The sequence below is a fragment of the Panulirus ornatus genome, chromosome 11 (assembly GCF_036320965.1).
Source record: "Panulirus ornatus isolate Po-2019 chromosome 11, ASM3632096v1, whole genome shotgun sequence".
Classification (NCBI taxonomy): domain Eukaryota; kingdom Metazoa; phylum Arthropoda; class Malacostraca; order Decapoda; family Palinuridae; genus Panulirus; species Panulirus ornatus.
The window spans coordinates 35,113,850-35,136,057 of NC_092234.1; the positions used below are offsets into that span (position 1 = coordinate 35,113,850).

The 22,208-nt window shown below is 42.3% G+C and overlaps 1 protein-coding gene across 1 annotated transcript in view; it reads right to left on the reverse strand.

Moving 5' to 3' along the window:
• Pkc98E (Protein kinase C) overlaps positions 1-22,208 on the reverse strand; it is a 216,545-nt gene that overhangs the window by 140,663 nt on the left and 53,674 nt on the right. Inside the window, exons 4-5 of the mRNA XM_071666782.1 lie at positions 16,199-16,331; positions 3,836-3,972 (exon numbers count right to left, since the gene is read on the reverse strand). Of these exons, the coding sequence (XP_071522883.1) occupies positions 3,836-3,972; positions 16,199-16,331 (270 nt within the window). The remainder of the gene's footprint in view (positions 1-3,835; positions 3,973-16,198; positions 16,332-22,208) is intronic.

A 22,208-nucleotide genomic window follows, 5' to 3' on the forward strand; every position in this document is an offset into this window, starting at 1 on the left:
TACTACCTACTATAGAGGGGCAAAGGTGAGTATGCATGGTAAGCTGTACGGGATAGTGGTGACTGGGAGGGTGGTAACAAGCACAGAGCGTCGGACTGGGAAAGAATAATGTGGTTTCAAGAGTGGTAGAGGATGTGTGGATCAGGTCTCTAGAATGAAAGTGTTTGTGAGAAATACTTGAAGAAACAGAAGTATCTGTGTGTGGCATTTATGGATCTGAAGAAAGCATAGGCTAGGCTTGATGAATCTGGAGAAAGCATATGAGACACTTGATTGAGCAGAGGAAAGCATAAGTTACAGTTAACAGATATGCTTTGTGGAAGGTGTTACAAAAATATGGTGGAAAGCTTTTAAAGCACTGAGTCTTTATCAAGACTGTAAGGCATGTGTATGACTAGGAAGTCAGTAGAGTGAGCAGCTCTGGGTGATGGTGGGTCTGTAGCAGGAGTGGGTGTTGTCACCTTTACTGTTTAATTTGTTTATGGAAGTGGTGGTTTGGTAAGATTTTGAGCAATCAGGGCCTGAACATACAGGAGGGTGAAAGGCGCGTATGGAATAGAGTGAATTGGAACAATGTGGTAAACCAGGGTCAACATGCTGTCAATAAAATGGCCTGTGGAGCCTGGATGTGGAAAGGGAGGTGTGGTTTGGGTGCATTACACACGACAGATAGAGACTGACTGTAAACAAATGTGGCCTTTTTTGTCTTCTTCTGGTGCTACCTCACTGGTGGTGGTGGTGGTGTTGGGGTTAATGTAATTTCATGTGTGGTGGGGTGGGGACGAGAATGGATGAGGGCAGCAAGTATGAATATATATTTTTATTTATTTATTTTGCTTTGTCGCTGTCTCCCACGTTAGCGAGGTAGCGCAAGGAAACAGACGAAAGAATGACCCAACCCGCCCACATACACATGTATATACATACACGTCCACACACGCAAATATACATACCTATACATCTCAATGTACACATATATATACACACACAGACATATACATATATACACATGTACATAATTCATACTGTCTGCCTTTATTTGTTCCCATCACCACCTCGCCACACATGGAATAACAACCCCCTCCCCCCTCATGTGTGCGAGGTAGCGCTAGGAAAAGACACCAAAGGCCCCATTCGTTCACACTCAGTCTATAGCTGTCATGTAATAATACACCGAAACCACAGCTCCCTTTCCACATCCAGGCCCCACAGAACTTTCCATGGTTTACCCCAGATGCTTCACATGCCCTGGTTTAATCCATTGACAGCACGTCGACCCCGGTATACCACATCGTTCCAATTCACTCTATTCCTTACACGCCTTTCACCCTCCTGCATGTTCAGGCCCCGATCACTCAAAATCTTTTTCATTCCATCTTTTCACCTAAAATTTGGTCTCCCACTTCTCCTCGTTCCCTCCACCTCTGACACATATATCCTCTTGGTCCATCTTTCCTCACTCATTCTCTCCATGTGACCAAACCATTTCAAAACACCCTCTTCTGCTCTCTCAACCACACTCTTTTTATTTCCACATATCTCTCTTACCTTTACATTACTTACTCGATCAAACCACCTCACACCACATATTGTTCTCAAACATCTCATTTCCAGCACATCCACCCTCCTGCGCACAACTCTATCCATAGCCCACGCCTTGCAACCATACAACATTGTTGGAACCACTATTCCTTCAAGCATATCCATTTTTGCTTTCCGAGATAATGTTCTCGACTTCCAAACATTCTTCAAGACTCCCAGAATTTTCGTCCCCTCCCCCACCCTATGATTCACTTCCGCTTCCATGGTTCCATCCGCTGCCAAATCCAATCCCAGATATCTAAAACACTTTACTTCCTCCAGTTTTTCTCCATTCAAACTTACCTCCCTATTGACTTGACCCTCAACCCTACTGTACCTAATAACCTTGCTCTTATTCACATTTACTCTTAACTTTCTTCTTTCACACACTTTACCAAACTCAGTCACCAGCTTCTGCAGTTTCTTACATGAATCAGCCACCAGTGCTGTATCATCAGCGAACAACAACTGACTCACTTCCCAAGCTCTCTCATCCACAACAGACTGCATACTTGCCCCTCTTTCCAAAACTCTTGCATTCACCTCCCTTACAACCCCATCCATACACAAATTAAACAACCATGGAGACATCACACACCCCTGCCGCAAACCTACATTCATTGAGAACCAATCACTTTCCTCTCTTCCTACACGTACACATGCCTTACATCCTCGATAAAAACTTTTCACTGCTTCTAACAACTTGCCTCCCACACCATATATTCTTAAAACCTTCCACAGAGCATCTCTATCAACTCTATTGTATGCCTTCTCCAGATCCATAAATGCTACATACAAATCCATTTGTTTTTCTAAGTATTTCTCACATACATTCTTCAAAGCAAACACCTGATCCACACATCCTCTACCACTTCTGAAACCACACTGCTCTTCCCCAATCTGATGCTCTGTACATGCCTTCACCCTCTCAATCAATACCCTCCCATATAATTTACCAGAAATACTTAACAAACTTATACCTCTGTAATTTGAGCACTCACTCTTATCCCCTTTGCCTTTGTACAATGGCACTATGCAAGCATTTCGCCAATCCTCAGGCACCTCACCATGAATCATACATACATTAAATAGCCTTACCAACCAGTCAACAATACAGTCACCCCCTTTTTTAATAAATTCCACTGCAATACCATCCAAACCTGCTGCCTTGCTGGCTTTCATCTTCTGTAAAGCTTTTACTACCTCTTCTCTATCTACCAAATCATTTTCCCTAAACCTCTCACTTTGCACACCACCTCGACCAAAACACCCTATATCTGCCACTCTATCATCAAACACATCCAACAAACCTTCAAAATACTCACTCCATCTCCTTCTCACATCACCATTACTTGTTATCACCTCCCCATTAGCACCCTTCACTGAAGTTCCCATTTGCTCCCTTGTCTTACGCACTTTATTTACCTCATTCCAAAACATCTTTTTATTCTCCCTAAAATTTAATGATACTCTCTCACCCTAACTCTCATTTGCCCTCTTTTTCACCTCTTGCACCTTTCTCTTGACCTCCTGCCTCTTTCTTTTATACATCTCCCACGATGAAATGTATATGTATGTATATTTGTGTATGGGTGTTTATGTACATAATTTGTACACGGGTGGGTTAGGCCATTCCTCGTCTGTTTCCTGCGCTACCTTACTGACGCAGGAGACAGCGACTATGTATAATAATAATAATAAAATCTCTATATCCATAAATACTCATACAGATGAAGGAAGTAACATCTGATTACCTTCTAAAGCAGCTAGATATTCTCTCAGATTATCCCCTTTTTCTGCTCTCCCTCTTTCATAAACTAGGCCTCTTTAATTCTTTTATTCAAGTACTCTGGATGATTTGTATTCAGCCTCCAGATTTTTCATCAACCAATTTCCTTAAATTTTCAACCTATCATGAGTTTCCTCTCTTCCACAAACTATCTCATAATGCCATTCTTTCTGCAAGTGCCTCCATACTGTCTCAAACTTCCTCTCCTCTGTCTATCCAATACATATCTCAAACTCCCTCTACTATGTCTATTCAGTACATCTGTGAGGCAACCCAGTACATCTATGTATCTATTCAGTACATCTATGTACCTATTCAGTACATCTGTGTCTATCCATTATATCTCTGTGGCTATCCAATATGTCTAAATGGTTCTATGATCATTTTAGTTCCGGACACATAACTTCAGCAGCATAAAAACTTAACCCAATGACAAATCAGCAAATCATAACTAGTTAAACTTACTTTCTTCTTTCGTTTCCCAGGTTCATCTTGAGGACGTATTCCCATGGCCGAGAGAATTTCAGATAACTGTTTTACATCTATTCCACAATTATTGGCTACATTCTTTTGGCATCTCTTGTGAACATTCATATTGCATACTGAAAAAAGAAACAAAAGTAACATATTTCTTTTATCTTTCAAATATTTCACTGAAATTCTTTAATAATCACACACAAAAATGGCTAACTGCTTGCAATAACATTACATGAATAAAAACTTATAACTGAATGTAATACTTTTTATGTATCTTAACCTGAGGTGTTCCAAACACCTTTCAAGAAAAAACAGCACACAAAAACTTATGATTTCACACCATGAGAAGAAAGTTAATTACATGAACTTGTTATTGATTAGATAAAAGTCCTGATCCACAGTAATACTTTTCCATTTTAAGTTTACTAGTTAATGTACTACAAAATTAATTTCTCATATAATTCCTTTACAACCATAATGCTATAAAAAGGTTAGATGAAAAATACATTACCAGCAACAGGGCACCATTTCATTTAAAGTACAAGCTAATTCTATAAAACATATCTTCAGAACAGTTCCAAGATTAAAAAAAATTTTTCTCTGAAAACATCTTGAAAAACTTTATAATTTCTTCGTAAAATAATGATCAATGTTCATGAATGCATCCAAATCATTAAATGTGAATGTTACATGCCCACTTACAACAGAAATTCCTGATAATACCTGATATGGAAGATAGAAGAGGATAAAGAGTGTGGAGAAGGTGGAGGCAAAGGCAAGGCTGTGGTTGAGAGAGCAGAAGAGAGTGTGTTGATATGGTTTGGACATATGGATAGAATCAGTGAGGAAAGTTTGACTAAGAGGATATATTAGTCATAGGTGGAGGGAAGAAGAAGTGGGAGACCAAATTGGAGGTGGAAGGATGGAGTGAAAAAGATTTTGAGCAACTGGGGCCTACACACACAGTAGGGTGAAAGGCATGCAAGGAATGGAGTGAAGTGGAGCAATGCGGTATACCAGGGTTGATGCGCTGTCAATGGACCGAACCAGGGCGAGTGAGGCATCCGGGGTAAACAATGGAAAGGTTTGTGGGGCCTGGATGCGGATAGGGAGATGTGATCTCAGTGCATCAAACATGACAATTAGAGACTGATTGTGAAAGAATGTGGCCTTCTTTGTTTGTTTTCCTGGCGCTATCTCGCTGAAGCAGGGGGTAGCAATGCTCTTTCCCATGGAGTGGGGTAGTGCCAGGAATAGATGAAGGCAAGCAAGTACAAATATATACATGTGTATGTATGTATATATATCTTTATTTTTATTTATTTTGCTTTGTCACTGTCTCCCGCATTAGCGAGTTTGCACAAAGAAACAGACGAAAGAATGGCCCAACCCAACCACATACACATGTATATACATACACGTCCACATAAGCAAATATACATACCTATACATCTCAACGTATAAATATATATACACACACAGACGTATACATATATACACATGTACATAATTCATACTGTCTGCCCTTATTCCTTCCCATCGCCACCCCGCCATACATAACTCAGTCTCTAGCTGTCATGTAATAAAGGACCGAAACCACAGCTCCCTTGCCACATCCAGGCCCCACACAACTTTCCATGGTTTATCCCAGACACTTCACATGCCCTGATTCAATCCATTGACAGCGCATTGACCCCAGTATACCACATCGTTCCAATTCACTCTACTCCATGCACACCTTTCACCCTCCTGCATGTTCAGGACCCTATCACTCAAAATCTTTTTCACTCCATCTTTCCACCTCAAATTTGGTCTCCCACTTCTCCTCATTCCCTCCACCTCTGACACATATATCCTCTTGGTCAATCTTTCCTCACTCATTCTCTCCATGTGACCAAACCATTTCAAAACACCCTCTTCTGCTCTCTCAACCACACACTTTTTATTTCCACACATCTCTCTTACCCTTACATTACTTACTCGATCAAACCATCTCACACCACATATTGTCCTCAAACATCTCATTTCCAGCACATCCACCCTCCTCCACACAACTCAATCCATAGCCCACGCCTCACTCCCATATAACATTGTTGGAACCACTATTCCTTCAAACATACCCATTTTTGCTTTCCGAGATAATGTTTTCGATTTCCACACATTCTTCAATTCTTCCAGGAATTTCGCCCCCTCCCCCACCCTATGATTCACTTCCGCTTCCATGGTTCCATCCACTGCCAAATCCAATCCCAGATATCTAAAACACTTCACCTCCTCCAGTTTTTCTCCATTCAAACTTACCTCCCAATTGACTTGTCCCTCAACCCTACTGTACCTAATAACCTTGCTCTTATTCACATTTACTCTCAGCTTTTCTTCTTTCACACACTTTACCAAACTCAGTCACCTGCTTCTGCAGTTTCTTACATGAATCAGCCACCAGCACTGTATCATCAGCAAACAACAACTGACTCACTTCCCAAGCTCTCTAGCATCCACAACAGGCTGCATACTTGCCCCTCTTTCCAAAACTTTTGCATTCACCTCCCTAACAACCCAATCCATAAACAAATTAAACAACCATGGAGACATCACACACCCCTGACGCAAACCTACATTCATTGAGAACCAATCACTTTCCTCTCTTCCTACATGTACACATGCCTTACATCCTCGATAAAAACTTTTCACTGCTTCTAACAAGTTGCCCCCACACCATATATTCTTAATACCTTCCACAGAGCATCTCTATCAACTCTATCATATGCCTTCTCCAGATCCATAAGTGCTACACACAAATCCATTTGCTTTTCTAAGTACTTTTCACATACATTCTTCAAAGCAAACACCTGATCCATACATCCTCTACCACTTCTGAAACCACACTGCTCTTCCCCAATCTGATGCTCAGTAAATGCATTCACCCTCTCAATCAATACCCCTCCATATAATTTCCCAGCAATACTCAACAAACTTATACCTCTGTAATTTGAGCACTCACTTTTATCACCTTTGCCTTTGTACAATGGAACTATGCAAGCATTCCGCCAATCCTCAGGCACCTCACCATGAGTCATACATATATCAAATAACCTTACCAACCAGTCAACAATACAGTCACCCTATTTTTGAATAAATTCCACTACAATACAATCCAAACCCGCTGCCTTGCCGGCTTTCATCTTCCGCAAAGCTTTTACTACCTCTTCTCTATTTACCAAATCATTCTCCCTAACCCTCTCACTTTGCACACCAAACACCCTATCTCTGCCACTCTATCATCAAACACATTCTACAAACCTTCAAAATCTCCTTCTCACATCACCACTACTTGTTATCACCTTCCCATTAGCCCCCTTCACTGAAGTTCCCATTGATTCCCTTGTCTTACGCACTTTATTTACCTCCTTCCAAAACATCTTTTTATTCTCCCTAAAATTTAATGATAATCTTTAACCCCAACTCTCATTTCCCCTCTTTTTCATCTCTTGCACCTTTCTCTTGACCTCCTGCCTCCTTCTTTTATACATCTCCCACTCATCTGCATTATTTCCTTGTAAAAATCGTCCAAATGCCTCTCTCTTCTCTTTCACTAATAATCTTACTTCTTCATCCCACCACTCACTACCCTTTCTAGTCTGCCCATTTCCCACGCTTCTCATGCCACAAGCATCTTTTGCGCAAGCCATCACTGCTTCCCTAAATACATCCCATTCCTCCCCCACTGCCCTTACCTCCTTTGTTCTCACCTTTTTCCATTCTGCACTCAGTCTCTCCTAGTACTTCCTCACACAAGTCTCCTTCCCAAGCTCACTTACTCTCACCACTCTCTTCACCCCAACACTCTCTCTTCTTTTCTGAAAACATCTACAAATCTTCACCTTCGCCTCCACAAAATAATGATCAGACATCCCTCTAGTTGCACCTCTCAGCACATTAAACATCCAAAAGTCTCTGTTTCATGCGCCTATCAGTTAACACGCAATCCAATAACGCTTTCTGGCCATCTCTCCTACTTACATACGTATACTTATGTATATCTCTTTATAAACCAGGTATTCCCAATATTCAGTCCTTTTCGGCACATAAATCTACAAGCTCTTCACCATTTCCATTTACAACACTGAACACCCTGTGTTCACCAATTATTCCCTCAACTGCCACATTACTCACCTTTCCATTCAAATCACCCATCACTATAACCCGGTCTCGTGCATCAAAACCATTAACACACTCATTCAAGCCAGCAAGGCAGCAGGTTTGAATGGTATTGCAGTGGAATTTATTAAAAAAGGGGGTGACTGTATTGTTGACTGGTTGGTAAGGTTATGTAATGTATGTATGATTCATGGTGAGGTGCCTGAGGATTGGCGGAATGCTTGCATAGTGCCATTGTACAAAGGCAAAGGGGATAAGAGTGAGTGCTCAAATTACAGAGGTATAGGTTTGTTGAGTATTCCTGGTAAATTATATGGGAGGGTATTGATTGAGAGGGTGAAGGCATGTACAGAGCATCAGATTGGGGAAGAGCAGTGTGGTTTCAGAAGTGGTAGAGGATGTGTGGATCAGGTGTTTGCTTTGAAGAATGTATGTGAGAAATACTTAGAAAAGCAAATGAATTTGTATGTAGCATTTATGGATCTGGAGAAGGCATATGATAAGAGTTGATAGAGATGCTCTGTGGAAGGTATTAAGAATATATGGTGTGGGAGGCAAGTTGTTAGAAGCAGTGAAAAGTTTTTATCGAGGATGTAAGGCATGTGTACGTGTAGGAAGAGAGGAAAGTGATTGGTTCTCAGTGAATGTAGGTTTGCGGCAGGGGTGTGTGATGTCTCAATGGTTGTTTCATTTGTTTATGGATGGGGTTGTTAGGGAGGTGAATGCAAGAGTTTTGGAAAGAGGGGCAAGTATGAAGTCTATTGTGGATGAGAGAGCTTGGGAAGTGAGTCAGTTGTTGTTTGCTGATGATACAGCACTGGTGGCTGATTCATGTGAGAAACTGCAGAAGCTGGTGACTGAGTTTGGTAAAGTGTGTGAAAGAAGAAAGTTAAGAGTAAATGTGAATAAGAGCAAGGTTATTAGGTACAGAAGGGTTGAGGGTCAAGTCAATTGGGAGGTAAGTTTGAATGGAGAAAAACTGGAGGAAGTAAAGTGTTTTAGATATCTGGGAGTGGATCTGGCAGTGGATGGAACCATGGAAGCGGAAGTGAATCATAGGGTGGGGGAGGGGGCGAAATTCCTGGGAGCCTTGAAGAATGTGTGGAAGTCGAGAACATTATCTAGGAAAGCAAAAATGGGTATGTTTGAAGGAATAGTGGTTCCAACAATGTTGTATGGTTGCAAGGCGTGGGCTATGGATAGAGTTGTGCGCAGGAGGGTGGATGTGCTGGAAATGAGATGTTTGAGGACAATATGTGGTGTGAGGTGGTTTGATCGAGTAAGTAATGTAAGGGTAAGAGAGATGTGTGGAAATAAAAAAAGTGTGGTTGAGAGAGCAGAAGAGGGTGTTTTGAAATGGTTTGGGCACATGGAGAGAATGAGTGAGGAAAGATTGACCAAGAGGATATACGTGTCGGAGGTGGAGGGAATGAGGAGAAGTGGGAGACCAAATTGGAGGTGGAAAGATGGAGTGAAAAAGATTTTGAGTGATTGGGGCCTGAACATGCAGGAGGATGAAAGGCGGGCAAGGAATAGAGTGAATTGGATCGATGTGGTATACCGGGGTCGACGTGCTGTCAATGGATTGAATCAGGGCATGTGAAGCATCTGGGGTAAACTATGGAAAGTTCTGTGGGGCCTGGATGTGGAAAGGGAGCTGTGGTTTCGGGCATTATTGCATGACAGCTGGAGACTGAGTGTGAGCGAATGGGGCCTTTGTTGTCTTTTCCTGGAGCTGCCTCGCGCACAAGGGGGGAGGGGGATGTTATTCCGTGTGTGGCGGGGTGGCGATGGGGGTGAGTAGGGGCAGACAGTGTGAATTGTGTGCATGTGTGTATGTGTGTGTGTCTGTGTGTGTACGTTGGGATGTGTTGGTGTGTACGTTTGCGTGTGTGGACTTGTGTGTGTGTGCATGTGTGTGGGGGTGGGTTGGGCCATTTCTTTCGTCTGTTTCCTTGTGCTACCTCGCAGGCGCAGGAGACAGCGACAAAGCAAAATATATAAATATATATAATTCATACATGCTGCCCTTATTCATTCCCGTCGCCACCCCGCCACACATGAAATGACAACCCCTTCCCCCCGTACACGCATGAGGTAGTGCTAGGAAAAGACAACAAAGGCAACATTCATTCACACTATGTCTCTAGCTGTCATGTATAATGCATAGAAACCACAGCTCCCTTTCCACATCCAGGCCCCACAAAACTTTCCATGGTTTACCCCAGACGCCTCATATGCCCTGGTTCAATCCAATGACAGCCCGTCAACCCTGGTATACCACATCGTTCCAATTCACTCTATTCCTTGCATGCCTTTCACCCTCCTGCATGTTCAGGCCCCAATTGCTCAAAATCCTTTTCACCCCATCTTTCCACCTCCAATTTCTCCCACTTCTTGTTCCCTCCACCTCTGACACATATATACTTTTTGTCAATCTTTCCTCACTCACTCTCTCCACGTGACAAAACCATTTCAAAACACCCTCTTCTGCTCTCTCAACCACAATCTTTTTATTACCACACATCTCACTTACCCTTTCATTACTTACTTGATCAAACACCTCACACCACATATTGTCCTCAAACATCTTTCCAACACATCCACCCTCCTTTGCACAACCCTATCTATAGCCCACGCCTCACAACCATATAACACTGTTGGGACCACTATTCCTTCAAACATACTCATTTTTGCTTTCCGAGATAATGTTCTCGCCTTCCACAAATTTTTCAATACTACCAGAACTTTCGCCCCCTTTCCCACCTATGATTCACTTCCGCTTCCATGGTTCCATCCACTGCCAAATCCAATCCCAGATATCTAAAACACTTCACCTCCTCCAGTTTTTCTCCATTCAAACTTACCTCCCAATTGACTTGTCCCTCAACCCTACTGTACCTAATAACCTTGCTCTTATTCACATTTACTCTCAGCTTTTCTTCTTTCACACACTTTACCAAACTCAGTCACCTGCTTCTGCAGTTTCTTACATGAATCAGCCACCAGCACTGTATCATCAGCAAACAACAACTGACTCACTTCCCAAGCTCTCTAGCATCCACAACAGGCTGCATACTTGCCCCTCTTTCCAAAACTTTTGCATTCACCTCCCTAACAACCCAATCCATAAACAAATTAAACAACCATGGAGACATCACACACCCCTGACGCAAACCTACATTCATTGAGAACCAATCACTTTCCTCTCTTCCTACATGTACACATGCCTTACATCCTCGATAAAAACTTTTCACTGCTTCTAACAAGTTGCCCCCACACCATATATTCTTAATACCTTCCACAGAGCATCTCTATCAACTCTATCATATGCCTTCTCCAGATCCATAAGTGCTACACACAAATCCATTTGCTTTTCTAAGTACTTTTCACATACATTCTTCAAAGCAAACACCTGATCCATACATCCTCTACCACTTCTGAAACCACACTGCTCTTCCCCAATCTGATGCTCAGTAAATGCATTCACCCTCTCAATCAATACCCCTCCATATAATTTCCCAGCAATACTCAACAAACTTATACCTCTGTAATTTGAGCACTCACTTTTATCACCTTTGCCTTTGTACAATGGAACTATGCAAGCATTCCGCCAATCCTCAGGCACCTCACCATGAGTCATACATATATCAAATAACCTTACCAACCAGTCAACAATACAGTCACCCTATTTTTGAATAAATTCCACTACAATACAATCCAAACCCGCTGCCTTGCCGGCTTTCATCTTCCGCAAAGCTTTTACTACCTCTTCTCTATTTACCAAATCATTCTCCCTAACCCTCTCACTTTGCACACCAAACACCCTATCTCTGCCACTCTATCATCAAACACATTCTACAAACCTTCAAAATCTCCTTCTCACATCACCACTACTTGTTATCACCTTCCCATTAGCCCCCTTCACTGAAGTTCCCATTGATTCCCTTGTCTTACGCACTTTATTTACCTCCTTCCAAAACATCTTTTTATTCTCCCTAAAATTTAATGATAATCTTTAACCCCAACTCTCATTTCCCCTCTTTTTCATCTCTTGCACCTTTCTCTTGACCTCCTGCCTCCTTCTTTTATACATCTCCCACTCATCTGCATTATTTCCTTGTAAAAATCGTCCAAATGCCTCTCTCTTCTCTTTCACTAATAATCTTACTTCTTCATCCCACCACTCACTACCCTTTCTAGTCTGCCCATTTCCCACGCTTCTCATGCCACAAGCATCTTTTGCGCAAGCCATCACTGCTTCCCTAAATACATCCCATTCCTCCCCCACTGCCCTTACCTCCTTTGTTCTCACCTTTTTCCATTCTGCACTCAGTCTCTCCTAGTACTTCCTCACACAAGTCTCCTTCCCAAGCTCACTTACTCTCACCACTCTCTTCACCCCAACACTCTCTCTTCTTTTCTGAAAACATCTACAAATCTTCACCTTCGCCTCCACAAAATAATGATCAGACATCCCTCTAGTTGCACCTCTCAGCACATTAAACATCCAAAAGTCTCTGTTTCATGCGCCTATCAGTTAACACGCAATCCAATAACGCTTTCTGGCCATCTCTCCTACTTACATACGTATACTTATGTATATCTCTTTATAAACCAGGTATTCCCAATATTCAGTCCTTTTCGGCACATAAATCTACAAGCTCTTCACCATTTCCATTTACAACACTGAACACCCTGTGTTCACCAATTATTCCCTCAACTGCCACATTACTCACCTTTCCATTCAAATCACCCATCACTATAACCCGGTCTCGTGCATCAAAACCATTAACACACTCATTCAAGCCAGCAAGGCAGCAGGTTTGAATGGTATTGCAGTGGAATTTATTAAAAAAGGGGGTGACTGTATTGTTGACTGGTTGGTAAGGTTATGTAATGTATGTATGATTCATGGTGAGGTGCCTGAGGATTGGCGGAATGCTTGCATAGTGCCATTGTACAAAGGCAAAGGGGATAAGAGTGAGTGCTCAAATTACAGAGGTATAGGTTTGTTGAGTATTCCTGGTAAATTATATGGGAGGGTATTGATTGAGAGGGTGAAGGCATGTACAGAGCATCAGATTGGGGAAGAGCAGTGTGGTTTCAGAAGTGGTAGAGGATGTGTGGATCAGGTGTTTGCTTTGAAGAATGTATGTGAGAAATACTTAGAAAAGCAAATGAATTTGTATGTAGCATTTATGGATCTGGAGAAGGCATATGATAAGAGTTGATAGAGATGCTCTGTGGAAGGTATTAAGAATATATGGTGTGGGAGGCAAGTTGTTAGAAGCAGTGAAAAGTTTTTATCGAGGATGTAAGGCATGTGTACGTGTAGGAAGAGAGGAAAGTGATTGGTTCTCAGTGAATGTAGGTTTGCGGCAGGGGTGTGTGATGTCTCAATGGTTGTTTCATTTGTTTATGGATGGGGTTGTTAGGGAGGTGAATGCAAGAGTTTTGGAAAGAGGGGCAAGTATGAAGTCTATTGTGGATGAGAGAGCTTGGGAAGTGAGTCAGTTGTTGTTTGCTGATGATACAGCACTGGTGGCTGATTCATGTGAGAAACTGCAGAAGCTGGTGACTGAGTTTGGTAAAGTGTGTGAAAGAAGAAAGTTAAGAGTAAATGTGAATAAGAGCAAGGTTATTAGGTACAGAAGGGTTGAGGGTCAAGTCAATTGGGAGGTAAGTTTGAATGGAGAAAAACTGGAGGAAGTAAAGTGTTTTAGATATCTGGGAGTGGATCTGGCAGTGGATGGAACCATGGAAGCGGAAGTGAATCATAGGGTGGGGGAGGGGGCGAAATTCCTGGGAGCCTTGAAGAATGTGTGGAAGTCGAGAACATTATCTAGGAAAGCAAAAATGGGTATGTTTGAAGGAATAGTGGTTCCAACAATGTTGTATGGTTGCAAGGCGTGGGCTATGGATAGAGTTGTGCGCAGGAGGGTGGATGTGCTGGAAATGAGATGTTTGAGGACAATATGTGGTGTGAGGTGGTTTGATCGAGTAAGTAATGTAAGGGTAAGAGAGATGTGTGGAAATAAAAAAAGTGTGGTTGAGAGAGCAGAAGAGGGTGTTTTGAAATGGTTTGGGCACATGGAGAGAATGAGTGAGGAAAGATTGACCAAGAGGATATACGTGTCGGAGGTGGAGGGAATGAGGAGAAGTGGGAGACCAAATTGGAGGTGGAAAGATGGAGTGAAAAAGATTTTGAGTGATTGGGGCCTGAACATGCAGGAGGATGAAAGGCGGGCAAGGAATAGAGTGAATTGGATCGATGTGGTATACCGGGGTCGACGTGCTGTCAATGGATTGAATCAGGGCATGTGAAGCATCTGGGGTAAACTATGGAAAGTTCTGTGGGGCCTGGATGTGGAAAGGGAGCTGTGGTTTCGGGCATTATTGCATGACAGCTGGAGACTGAGTGTGAGCGAATGGGGCCTTTGTTGTCTTTTCCTGGAGCTGCCTCGCGCACAAGGGGGGAGGGGGATGTTATTCCGTGTGTGGCGGGGTGGCGATGGGGGTGAGTAGGGGCAGACAGTGTGAATTGTGTGCATGTGTGTATGTGTGTGTGTCTGTGTGTGTACGTTGGGATGTGTTGGTGTGTACGTTTGCGTGTGTGGACTTGTGTGTGTGTGCATGTGTGTGGGGGTGGGTTGGGCCATTTCTTTCGTCTGTTTCCTTGTGCTACCTCGCAGGCGCAGGAGACAGCGACAAAGCAAAATATATAAATATATATAATTCATACATGCTGCCCTTATTCATTCCCGTCGCCACCCCGCCACACATGAAATGACAACCCCTTCCCCCCGTACACGCATGAGGTAGTGCTAGGAAAAGACAACAAAGGCAACATTCATTCACACTATGTCTCTAGCCGTCATGTATAATGCATAGAAACCACAGCTCCCTTTCCACATCCAGGCCCCACAAAACTTTCCATGGTTTACCCCAGACGCCTCATATGCCCTGGTTCAATCCAATGACAGCCCGTCAACCCTGGTATACCACATCGTTCCAATTCACTCTATTCCTTGCATGCCTTTCACCCTCCTGCATGTTCAGGCCCCAATTGCTCAAAATCCTTTTCACCCCATCTTTCCACCTCCAATTTCTCCCACTTCTTGTTCCCTCCACCTCTGACACATATATACTTTTTGTCAATCTTTCCTCACTCACTCTCTCCACGTGACAAAACCATTTCAAAACACCCTCTTCTGCTCTCTCAACCACAATCTTTTTATTACCACACATCTCACTTACCCTTTCATTACTTACTTGATCAAACACCTCACACCACATATTGTCCTCAAACATCTTTCCAACACATCCACCCTCCTTTGCACAACCCTATCTATAGCCCACGCCTCACAACCATATAACACTGTTGGGACCACTATTCCTTCAAACATACTCATTTTTGCTTTCCGAGATAATGTTCTCGCCTTCCACAAATTTTTCAATACTACCAGAACTTTCGCCCCCTTTCCCACCGTGACTCACTCTCACTTCCATGGTTCCCTCCGCTGCCAAATCCACTTCAATATATCTAATACACTTCACTTCCTCCAGTTTTTCTCAATTCAAACTTGCGTCCCAATTGACTTGTCCCTTAACTCTACTGTACCTAATAACCTTGCTCTTATTCACAATTACTCTTAGCTTTCTTCTTTCACACACTTTACCAAACTCTAAACATTTTGCAAGATGTTATTTTCAGAGCAGGTTAGAAGTCAAACCTTCCAATGTTTTCCATGTCTATATTTTACAAAAATTTACACCTGTTCCAGGATACGAAATTTAATATCTAGTGATCCTGGTATGTACAGCAATTAGGAGAAGGTTTTCAGTATACTCTCTGGCTTGGCTATTTTGCTAGCAAAGCAGCCTGTTCATAGTAAGAGGTGTTCTATTCATAAAGTATGAATGCTTTTTGGTAATGGTAATCATTGGTTTGCCATCAGATGGTTGTAAAAATTGTAAAAATCTATTTCATAGCTGTATTCAATGATGCACTGATTGATAGTGCAATAACAACACAGGTGTGCCTGAAACCTTACTCTCTGTCTCACCATGCAAAATATATATATCAAACAAAAATCATTAAATTAATGTATGTTACCCAAATCATTTACATAACAAAGAACAGGGATGAAGTTACTCTAAAGAATATACATAAACTGTCAAAGACTTTACCTTCACATTGGAGCCCCTGACGGATAAGGCCATAAAGCAACGAGCCACAGTGGTCACAAAATGTAAATCGCTTGTATGAGTGTACAGAAAACCGATGTGGCACATTGACATTGAACCGCTGCTGACCACTTCCCTGCGATTGATAAAAAGAAAAAAATTAGTTTTGTGCTGTTTACTACTTGTAATGTTTAACACATCCACAACTACATCTTACACATAAAGGGATTGAAAATTTTGATACAGATATGCATACACAACTATATAAATTAATGGAAAAAAAAAAATTTTCATACATGTATGCAATGTCCCATATTTCCAATAAGCACCAGGAACGAATGAAATAATGGCTCATTTACTTACATCTTCTCTCTACCAGGAACAAATGAAGTAATGGCTCATTTACTTACATCTCTCTATCTCTAGTGTGTAATGCACTAAAACCACAGCTCCCTATCCACACCAAGGTCCCAAAGACTTTTCCATAGTTTCCCCTGACTGCATCATATACCCTGGTTTAGCCTACTGACATGTCACTTCCTGTATACAAAATTACTCCAGTTAACTCTATCTCAAGTATGCCTTACCCTTCCTGCATGTTCAATCCCTTAGCACCCAAAACCTTTTCCACTCCATCCTCCCATCTCCAAACTAGTCTCCTCCCTTTCCTTGCCCACTCTATTTCTGTAACAGGTAACCTCTTTGTCAGCTTCTCCTCATTCATTATCAATATATGTACAAACCATTACAGCACAACCTCTTAACTCAACCATATTCTTCCTATTTCCTAATCACTCACTTACCCTATTATTTCATACCAATCAACACCCCTCACACCACATGGTCTTCAAATATATCATTTCCAAAACATTCATTTTTTTCCATACGATCTCATCTTGAGCCTATCACTCACACAAAGGGGGCAAAAGGTTCTGAGAGCACTGAAGAATGTTTGAAAGGCAAGAACATTATCTCTGACAGCAAAAATGGGCATGTTTGAAGGAATAATGGTTCCAACAATGTTATGTGGTTACGAGGCATGGGCTTTAGATAGGGTTGTGCATAGGACGGTGGATGTGTTGAAATGAAGTGTTTGAGGACAATATGTTGTGTAAGGTGGTTTGATCAAGTAATGAAAGGATAAGAAGGTTCTGTGGTAATAAAAAGAGTGTGGTTGAGAGAGCAGAAGAGGGTGTTGAAATGGTTGAACACATTGAGAGAATGAGTGAGGAAAGATTGACAATGAGAATATATACGTCAGAGGTGGAGGGAACAAGGAGAAGCGGGAGACCAAATTGGAGGTGGAAGGATGGATTGAAAAAGATTTTGAACAATCGGTGTTTGAACACAGAGGAAGGTGAAAGGCATGCAAGGAATAGAGTGAACTGGAACGATATGGTATATCAGGGTCGACATGCTGTCAATGCATTGAATCAGGGCATGTGAAGAGTCTGGGGTAAACCATAGAAAGGCTCATGGGGCCTGGAGGAGGAAAGGGTGCTGTGGTTTCAGTGCGTTACACATGACAGCTAGAGACAGTGTGAACGAATGTGGCCATTGTTGTCTTTTCCTAGTACTACCTTGCATGCACGCAGAGGGATGGGGTGTTCAGTGTCGTAAATGTAAATAGATAAGAGCCTGTAGATATGCGTGCTGAAAACAGACGGGTGATTGGGAATACCTGGTTTAAAAAGAGAGATATACATAAGTATACGTATGTAAGTGAGAGAGATGGCCAGAGAGTGTTACTTGATCACTTGTTAATTGACAGATGCGTGAAACAGAGACTTTTGGATGTTAAGGTGCTGAGAGGGGCAACTGGAGGAATGTCTGATCATTATCTTGTGGAGGCGAAGGTGAAGATATGTAGAGGTTTTCAGGAGAGAAGAGAGAATGCTGGGGTGAAGGGAGTGGTGAGAGTAAGTGAGCTTGGAAAGGAGACTTGTGTGAGGAAGTACCAGGAGAGCTTGATTGCAGAATTAAAAAAGGTGAGAGAAATGACATAAGGGGAGCAGGGCAGGAATGGGATGTATTTAGGGAAGCAGTGGTGGCTTGCGCAAAAGATGTTTGTGGCATGAGAAAGGTGGGAGGTGGGAAGATTAGAAAGGGTAGTGAGTGGTGGGATGAAGAAATAAGATTGTTAGTGAAAGAGAAGAGAGATGTATTTGGGCAATTTTTGCATGGAAATAGTGCAAATGACTGGGAGATGTGTAAAAGAAAGAGGTAAGAGGTCAAGAGAAATGTGTAAGAGGTGAAAAGAAGGACAAATGAGAGTTGGGGTGAGAGAGTATCATTAAATTTGAGGGAGAATAAAAAGATGTTTTGGAAGGAGGCAAGTAAAGTGCGTAAGACAAGAGAACAAATGGGAACATCGGTGAAGGGGGCAAATGGGGAGGTAATAACAAGAAGTGGTAAAGTGAGAGGGAGATGATGTGAGTATTTTGACGGTTTGTTGAATGTGTTTGATGATAGAGTGGCAGATATAGGGTGTTTTGGTCGAGGTGGTGTGCGAAGTGAAAGAGTCAGGGAGAATGATTTGTTAAACTGAGAAGAGGTAGTGAAGCTTTGCGGAAGATGAAAGCCGGGAAGGAGGCGGGTTTGGATGCCACTGCATTGGAATTTATCATAAAAGGCGGGTGACTTTGTTGTTGACTGAGGATATTCAATGAATGTATGGTTCATGGTGAAATGCCTAAGGGTTGGTGGAATGCATGCATAGTGCCACTGTACAAAGGCAAAGGGGATAAAGGTGAGTGTTCAAATTACAGAGGTATAAGTTGGTTGAGTATTCCTGGAAAATTACAAGAGAGGGTATTGATTGAGAGGGTTAAGACATGTACAGAGCATCAGAATGAGGAAGAACAGTGTGGCTTCAGAAGTGGTAGAGGATGTGTGGATCAGATGTTTGCTTTGAAGAATGTATGTGAGAAATACTTAGAAAAACAAGAGGGAATATGATAAGAGTTGATAGAGATGCTCTGTGGAAGATATTAGGAGTACATGGTGTGGGAGGTAAGTTGCTAGAAGCAGTGAAAAGTTTTCATCAAGGATGTAAGGCATGAGTACGAGTAGGAAGAGAGGAAATTGATTGGTTCCTGGTGAATGTCGATTTGCGGCAAGGATGCGTGATGTCTCCATGGTTGTTTAATTTGTTTATGGATGGGGTTGTTAGGGAGGTGGATGCAAGAGATTTGGAGAGAGGGGCAAGTATGCAGTCTGTTGTGGATGAGAGGGCTTGGGAAGTGGGTCAGTTGTTCGCTGATGATACAGCTCTGGTGGATGATTTGGGTGAGAAACTGCAGAAGCTGATGACTGAGTTTGGTAAACTGTAAAGCTGAGAGTAAATGTGAATAAGAGCAAGGTTATTAGGTTCAGTAGGGTTGTAGGACAAGCAAATTGGGAGGGGAGTGTTAATGGAGAAAAACTGGAGGAAGTGAAGTGTTTTAGATATCTGGGAGTGGATTTGGCAGCGGATGGAACCATGGAAGCAGAAGTGAGTCACAGGGTGGGGAAGGGGCGAAGTTTCTGGGAGCATTGAGGAATGTGTGGAAGGCGAGAACATTATCTCGGAGAGCAAAAACAGGTATGTTTGAAGGAATAGTGGTTCCAACAATGTTATATGGTTGTGAGGCATGGGATATAGATAGGGTTGTGCGGAGGAGGGTGGATGTGTTGGAAATGAGATGTCTGAGGACAACATGTGGTGTGAGGTGGTTTGCTCGAGTAAGTAATGAAAGGGTGAGAGAGATGTGTAGTAATAAAAAGAGTGTGGTTGAGAGAGCAGAGGAGGGTGTATTGAAATGGTATGGTCACATCAAGAGAATGAGCGAGGAAAGATTGACAAAGAGGATGTATGTGTCAGAGGTGGAGGGAACCAGAAGTGGGAGACCAAATTGGAGGTGGGAGGATGGAGTGAAAAAGATTTTGAGCAATCAGGGCCTGAACATACAGGAAGGTGAAAGGCACGAAAGGCACTACCTCGCTAACGTGGGAGACAGCGACAAAGTATAATAAATAAATAAATAAACACATACACATATATGTATATGTGTGTGTATGGGCATTTATGTATGTATTTTTTTCATACATATTCACCTGAGGACTGAGCCCGAGAGAGACCATCCTTACTTGGCCCCCGATCTGTTCATTTTTGATAAAAAAAAAAAAAAGAGAGGAGGATTTCCAGCCCCCTGCTCCCTCCCCTTTTAGTTGCCTTTTATGACACACAGGGAATATATGGGAAGAATTCTTTCTCCCCGACCCCAAGGTTGAGGGAGAAGTTGACTGGGATATAAATTTGAATAGAGAAAAATTGGAGGAAGTGAAGTGTTTTAGATATCTGGGAGTGGACTTAGCAGTGGATGGAACCATGGAAGTGGAAGTGAGCCACAGGGTAGGGAAGGGGGCACAGGTTCTGGGAGCAATGAAGAATCAGTGGAAGGAGAAAACGTTATCCCGCAGAGCAAAAATGGGTATGTTTGCAGGAATAGTAGTTCCAACAGTGTTATCTGGTTGCAAGGCATGGGCTATAGATAGGGTTGTACAGAGGAGGGTGGATGTGTTGGAAATGAAGTGTTTGAGGACACTATGTGGTGTGAGGTGGTATGATCGAGTAAGGAATGTAAGGGTAAGAGAGATGTGTGGAAATAAAAAGTATGGTTGAGAGGGCATAAGAGGGTTTGTTGAAATGGTTTGAACATATGGAGAGAATGAGTGAGGAAAGACTGACAAAGAGGATATACGTATCAGAGGTGGAGGGAAGATGGAGGAGCTGGAGACCAAACTGGAGGTGGAAGAATGAAGAGAACAAGATTTTCAGGGAGCCTGAACATACAGGAAGGTGAGTAGCACGCAAGTAATAGAGTGAATTGGAATGATGTGGTATACCTGGGTCGACACACTGTCAGTGGACTGAACCAGGGCATGTGAAGCATCTAGAGTAAAGCATGGAAAGGTCTGTGGGGCCCGGATGTGGATAGGGAGCTATGGTTTTGGTACATTACACATGGCAGCTAGAGACTGAGTGTGAACGAATGTGGCCTTTTTTGTCTGTTTTCCTGGTGCTACCTCACTGAAGCAGGGGATAGCTACACAGTTTTCCTGTGGGGTGGGGTAACACCAGGAATGGATGAAGGCAAGCAGGTATGAATATGTACATATGTATGTATATAATGTCTGCATTACATCCCCTAATGTCTACATTAATCCCCTAACCCCCATTTCCCACAAGCACTGTACTTTGTTGACCACAGGGTCTTCCTAATTCTTAACCCCAGTGGTTGGCAAGGCACTTCTGTTTGCACCTTTCTTAATCATAATGTATTCCTAAACAACATCCCTCCTTCACCATTAATCAATAAACTCTTTCCGATTTTGTTTTGTGCCAAGGATTCCATGTACCTCAATCATAACCTGTATTACCAAATCACTTAGTCCTTCACATAAGTCCTGTAACACCAAGACTCAATTCCTTGCATCACAACAGCCAAAGCACTCACTCAGCTCCTCCTTAAAAGCACTCCTTTCTTCTTCATTCCTGAACACAAAAATTCAAATAGATTACTGGACACAGGCAGATATTTAGTAGGGAATATCAACTGAGATATAACAGATGTTTACAAAAGACTTGCCACCGAGGTAGTCTTTGAAGTCTTTCCCATTTTGTAGTAAAGAGAGAAAGAAGGTGGATGGCCCTCCAAGTAAGAGAGAACTTGAAGGTGCATAAGGTATTTGAAGATGCTAATTCATTCAAGAAGTACATGATAAAAAAGATTACAAGTAATGAAGACTTTCATACTGTTTTGACAGCATACAACTCTCCAAAAAGATCTGACAAGTCTTGCAAATATTAAAAGAAATAATGAAGGTAATACATTAACATGTTGTATCGAGTGGCAAGGCAATCCCTTCAAGTATGAATAGAAGTCTCAATGAGATACTTTAACTGTAAGGAAATCACATCAGTATGCTGAGAGTAATCAAAAAGTCAGATCAGTGTATTTGTAATTGCCTG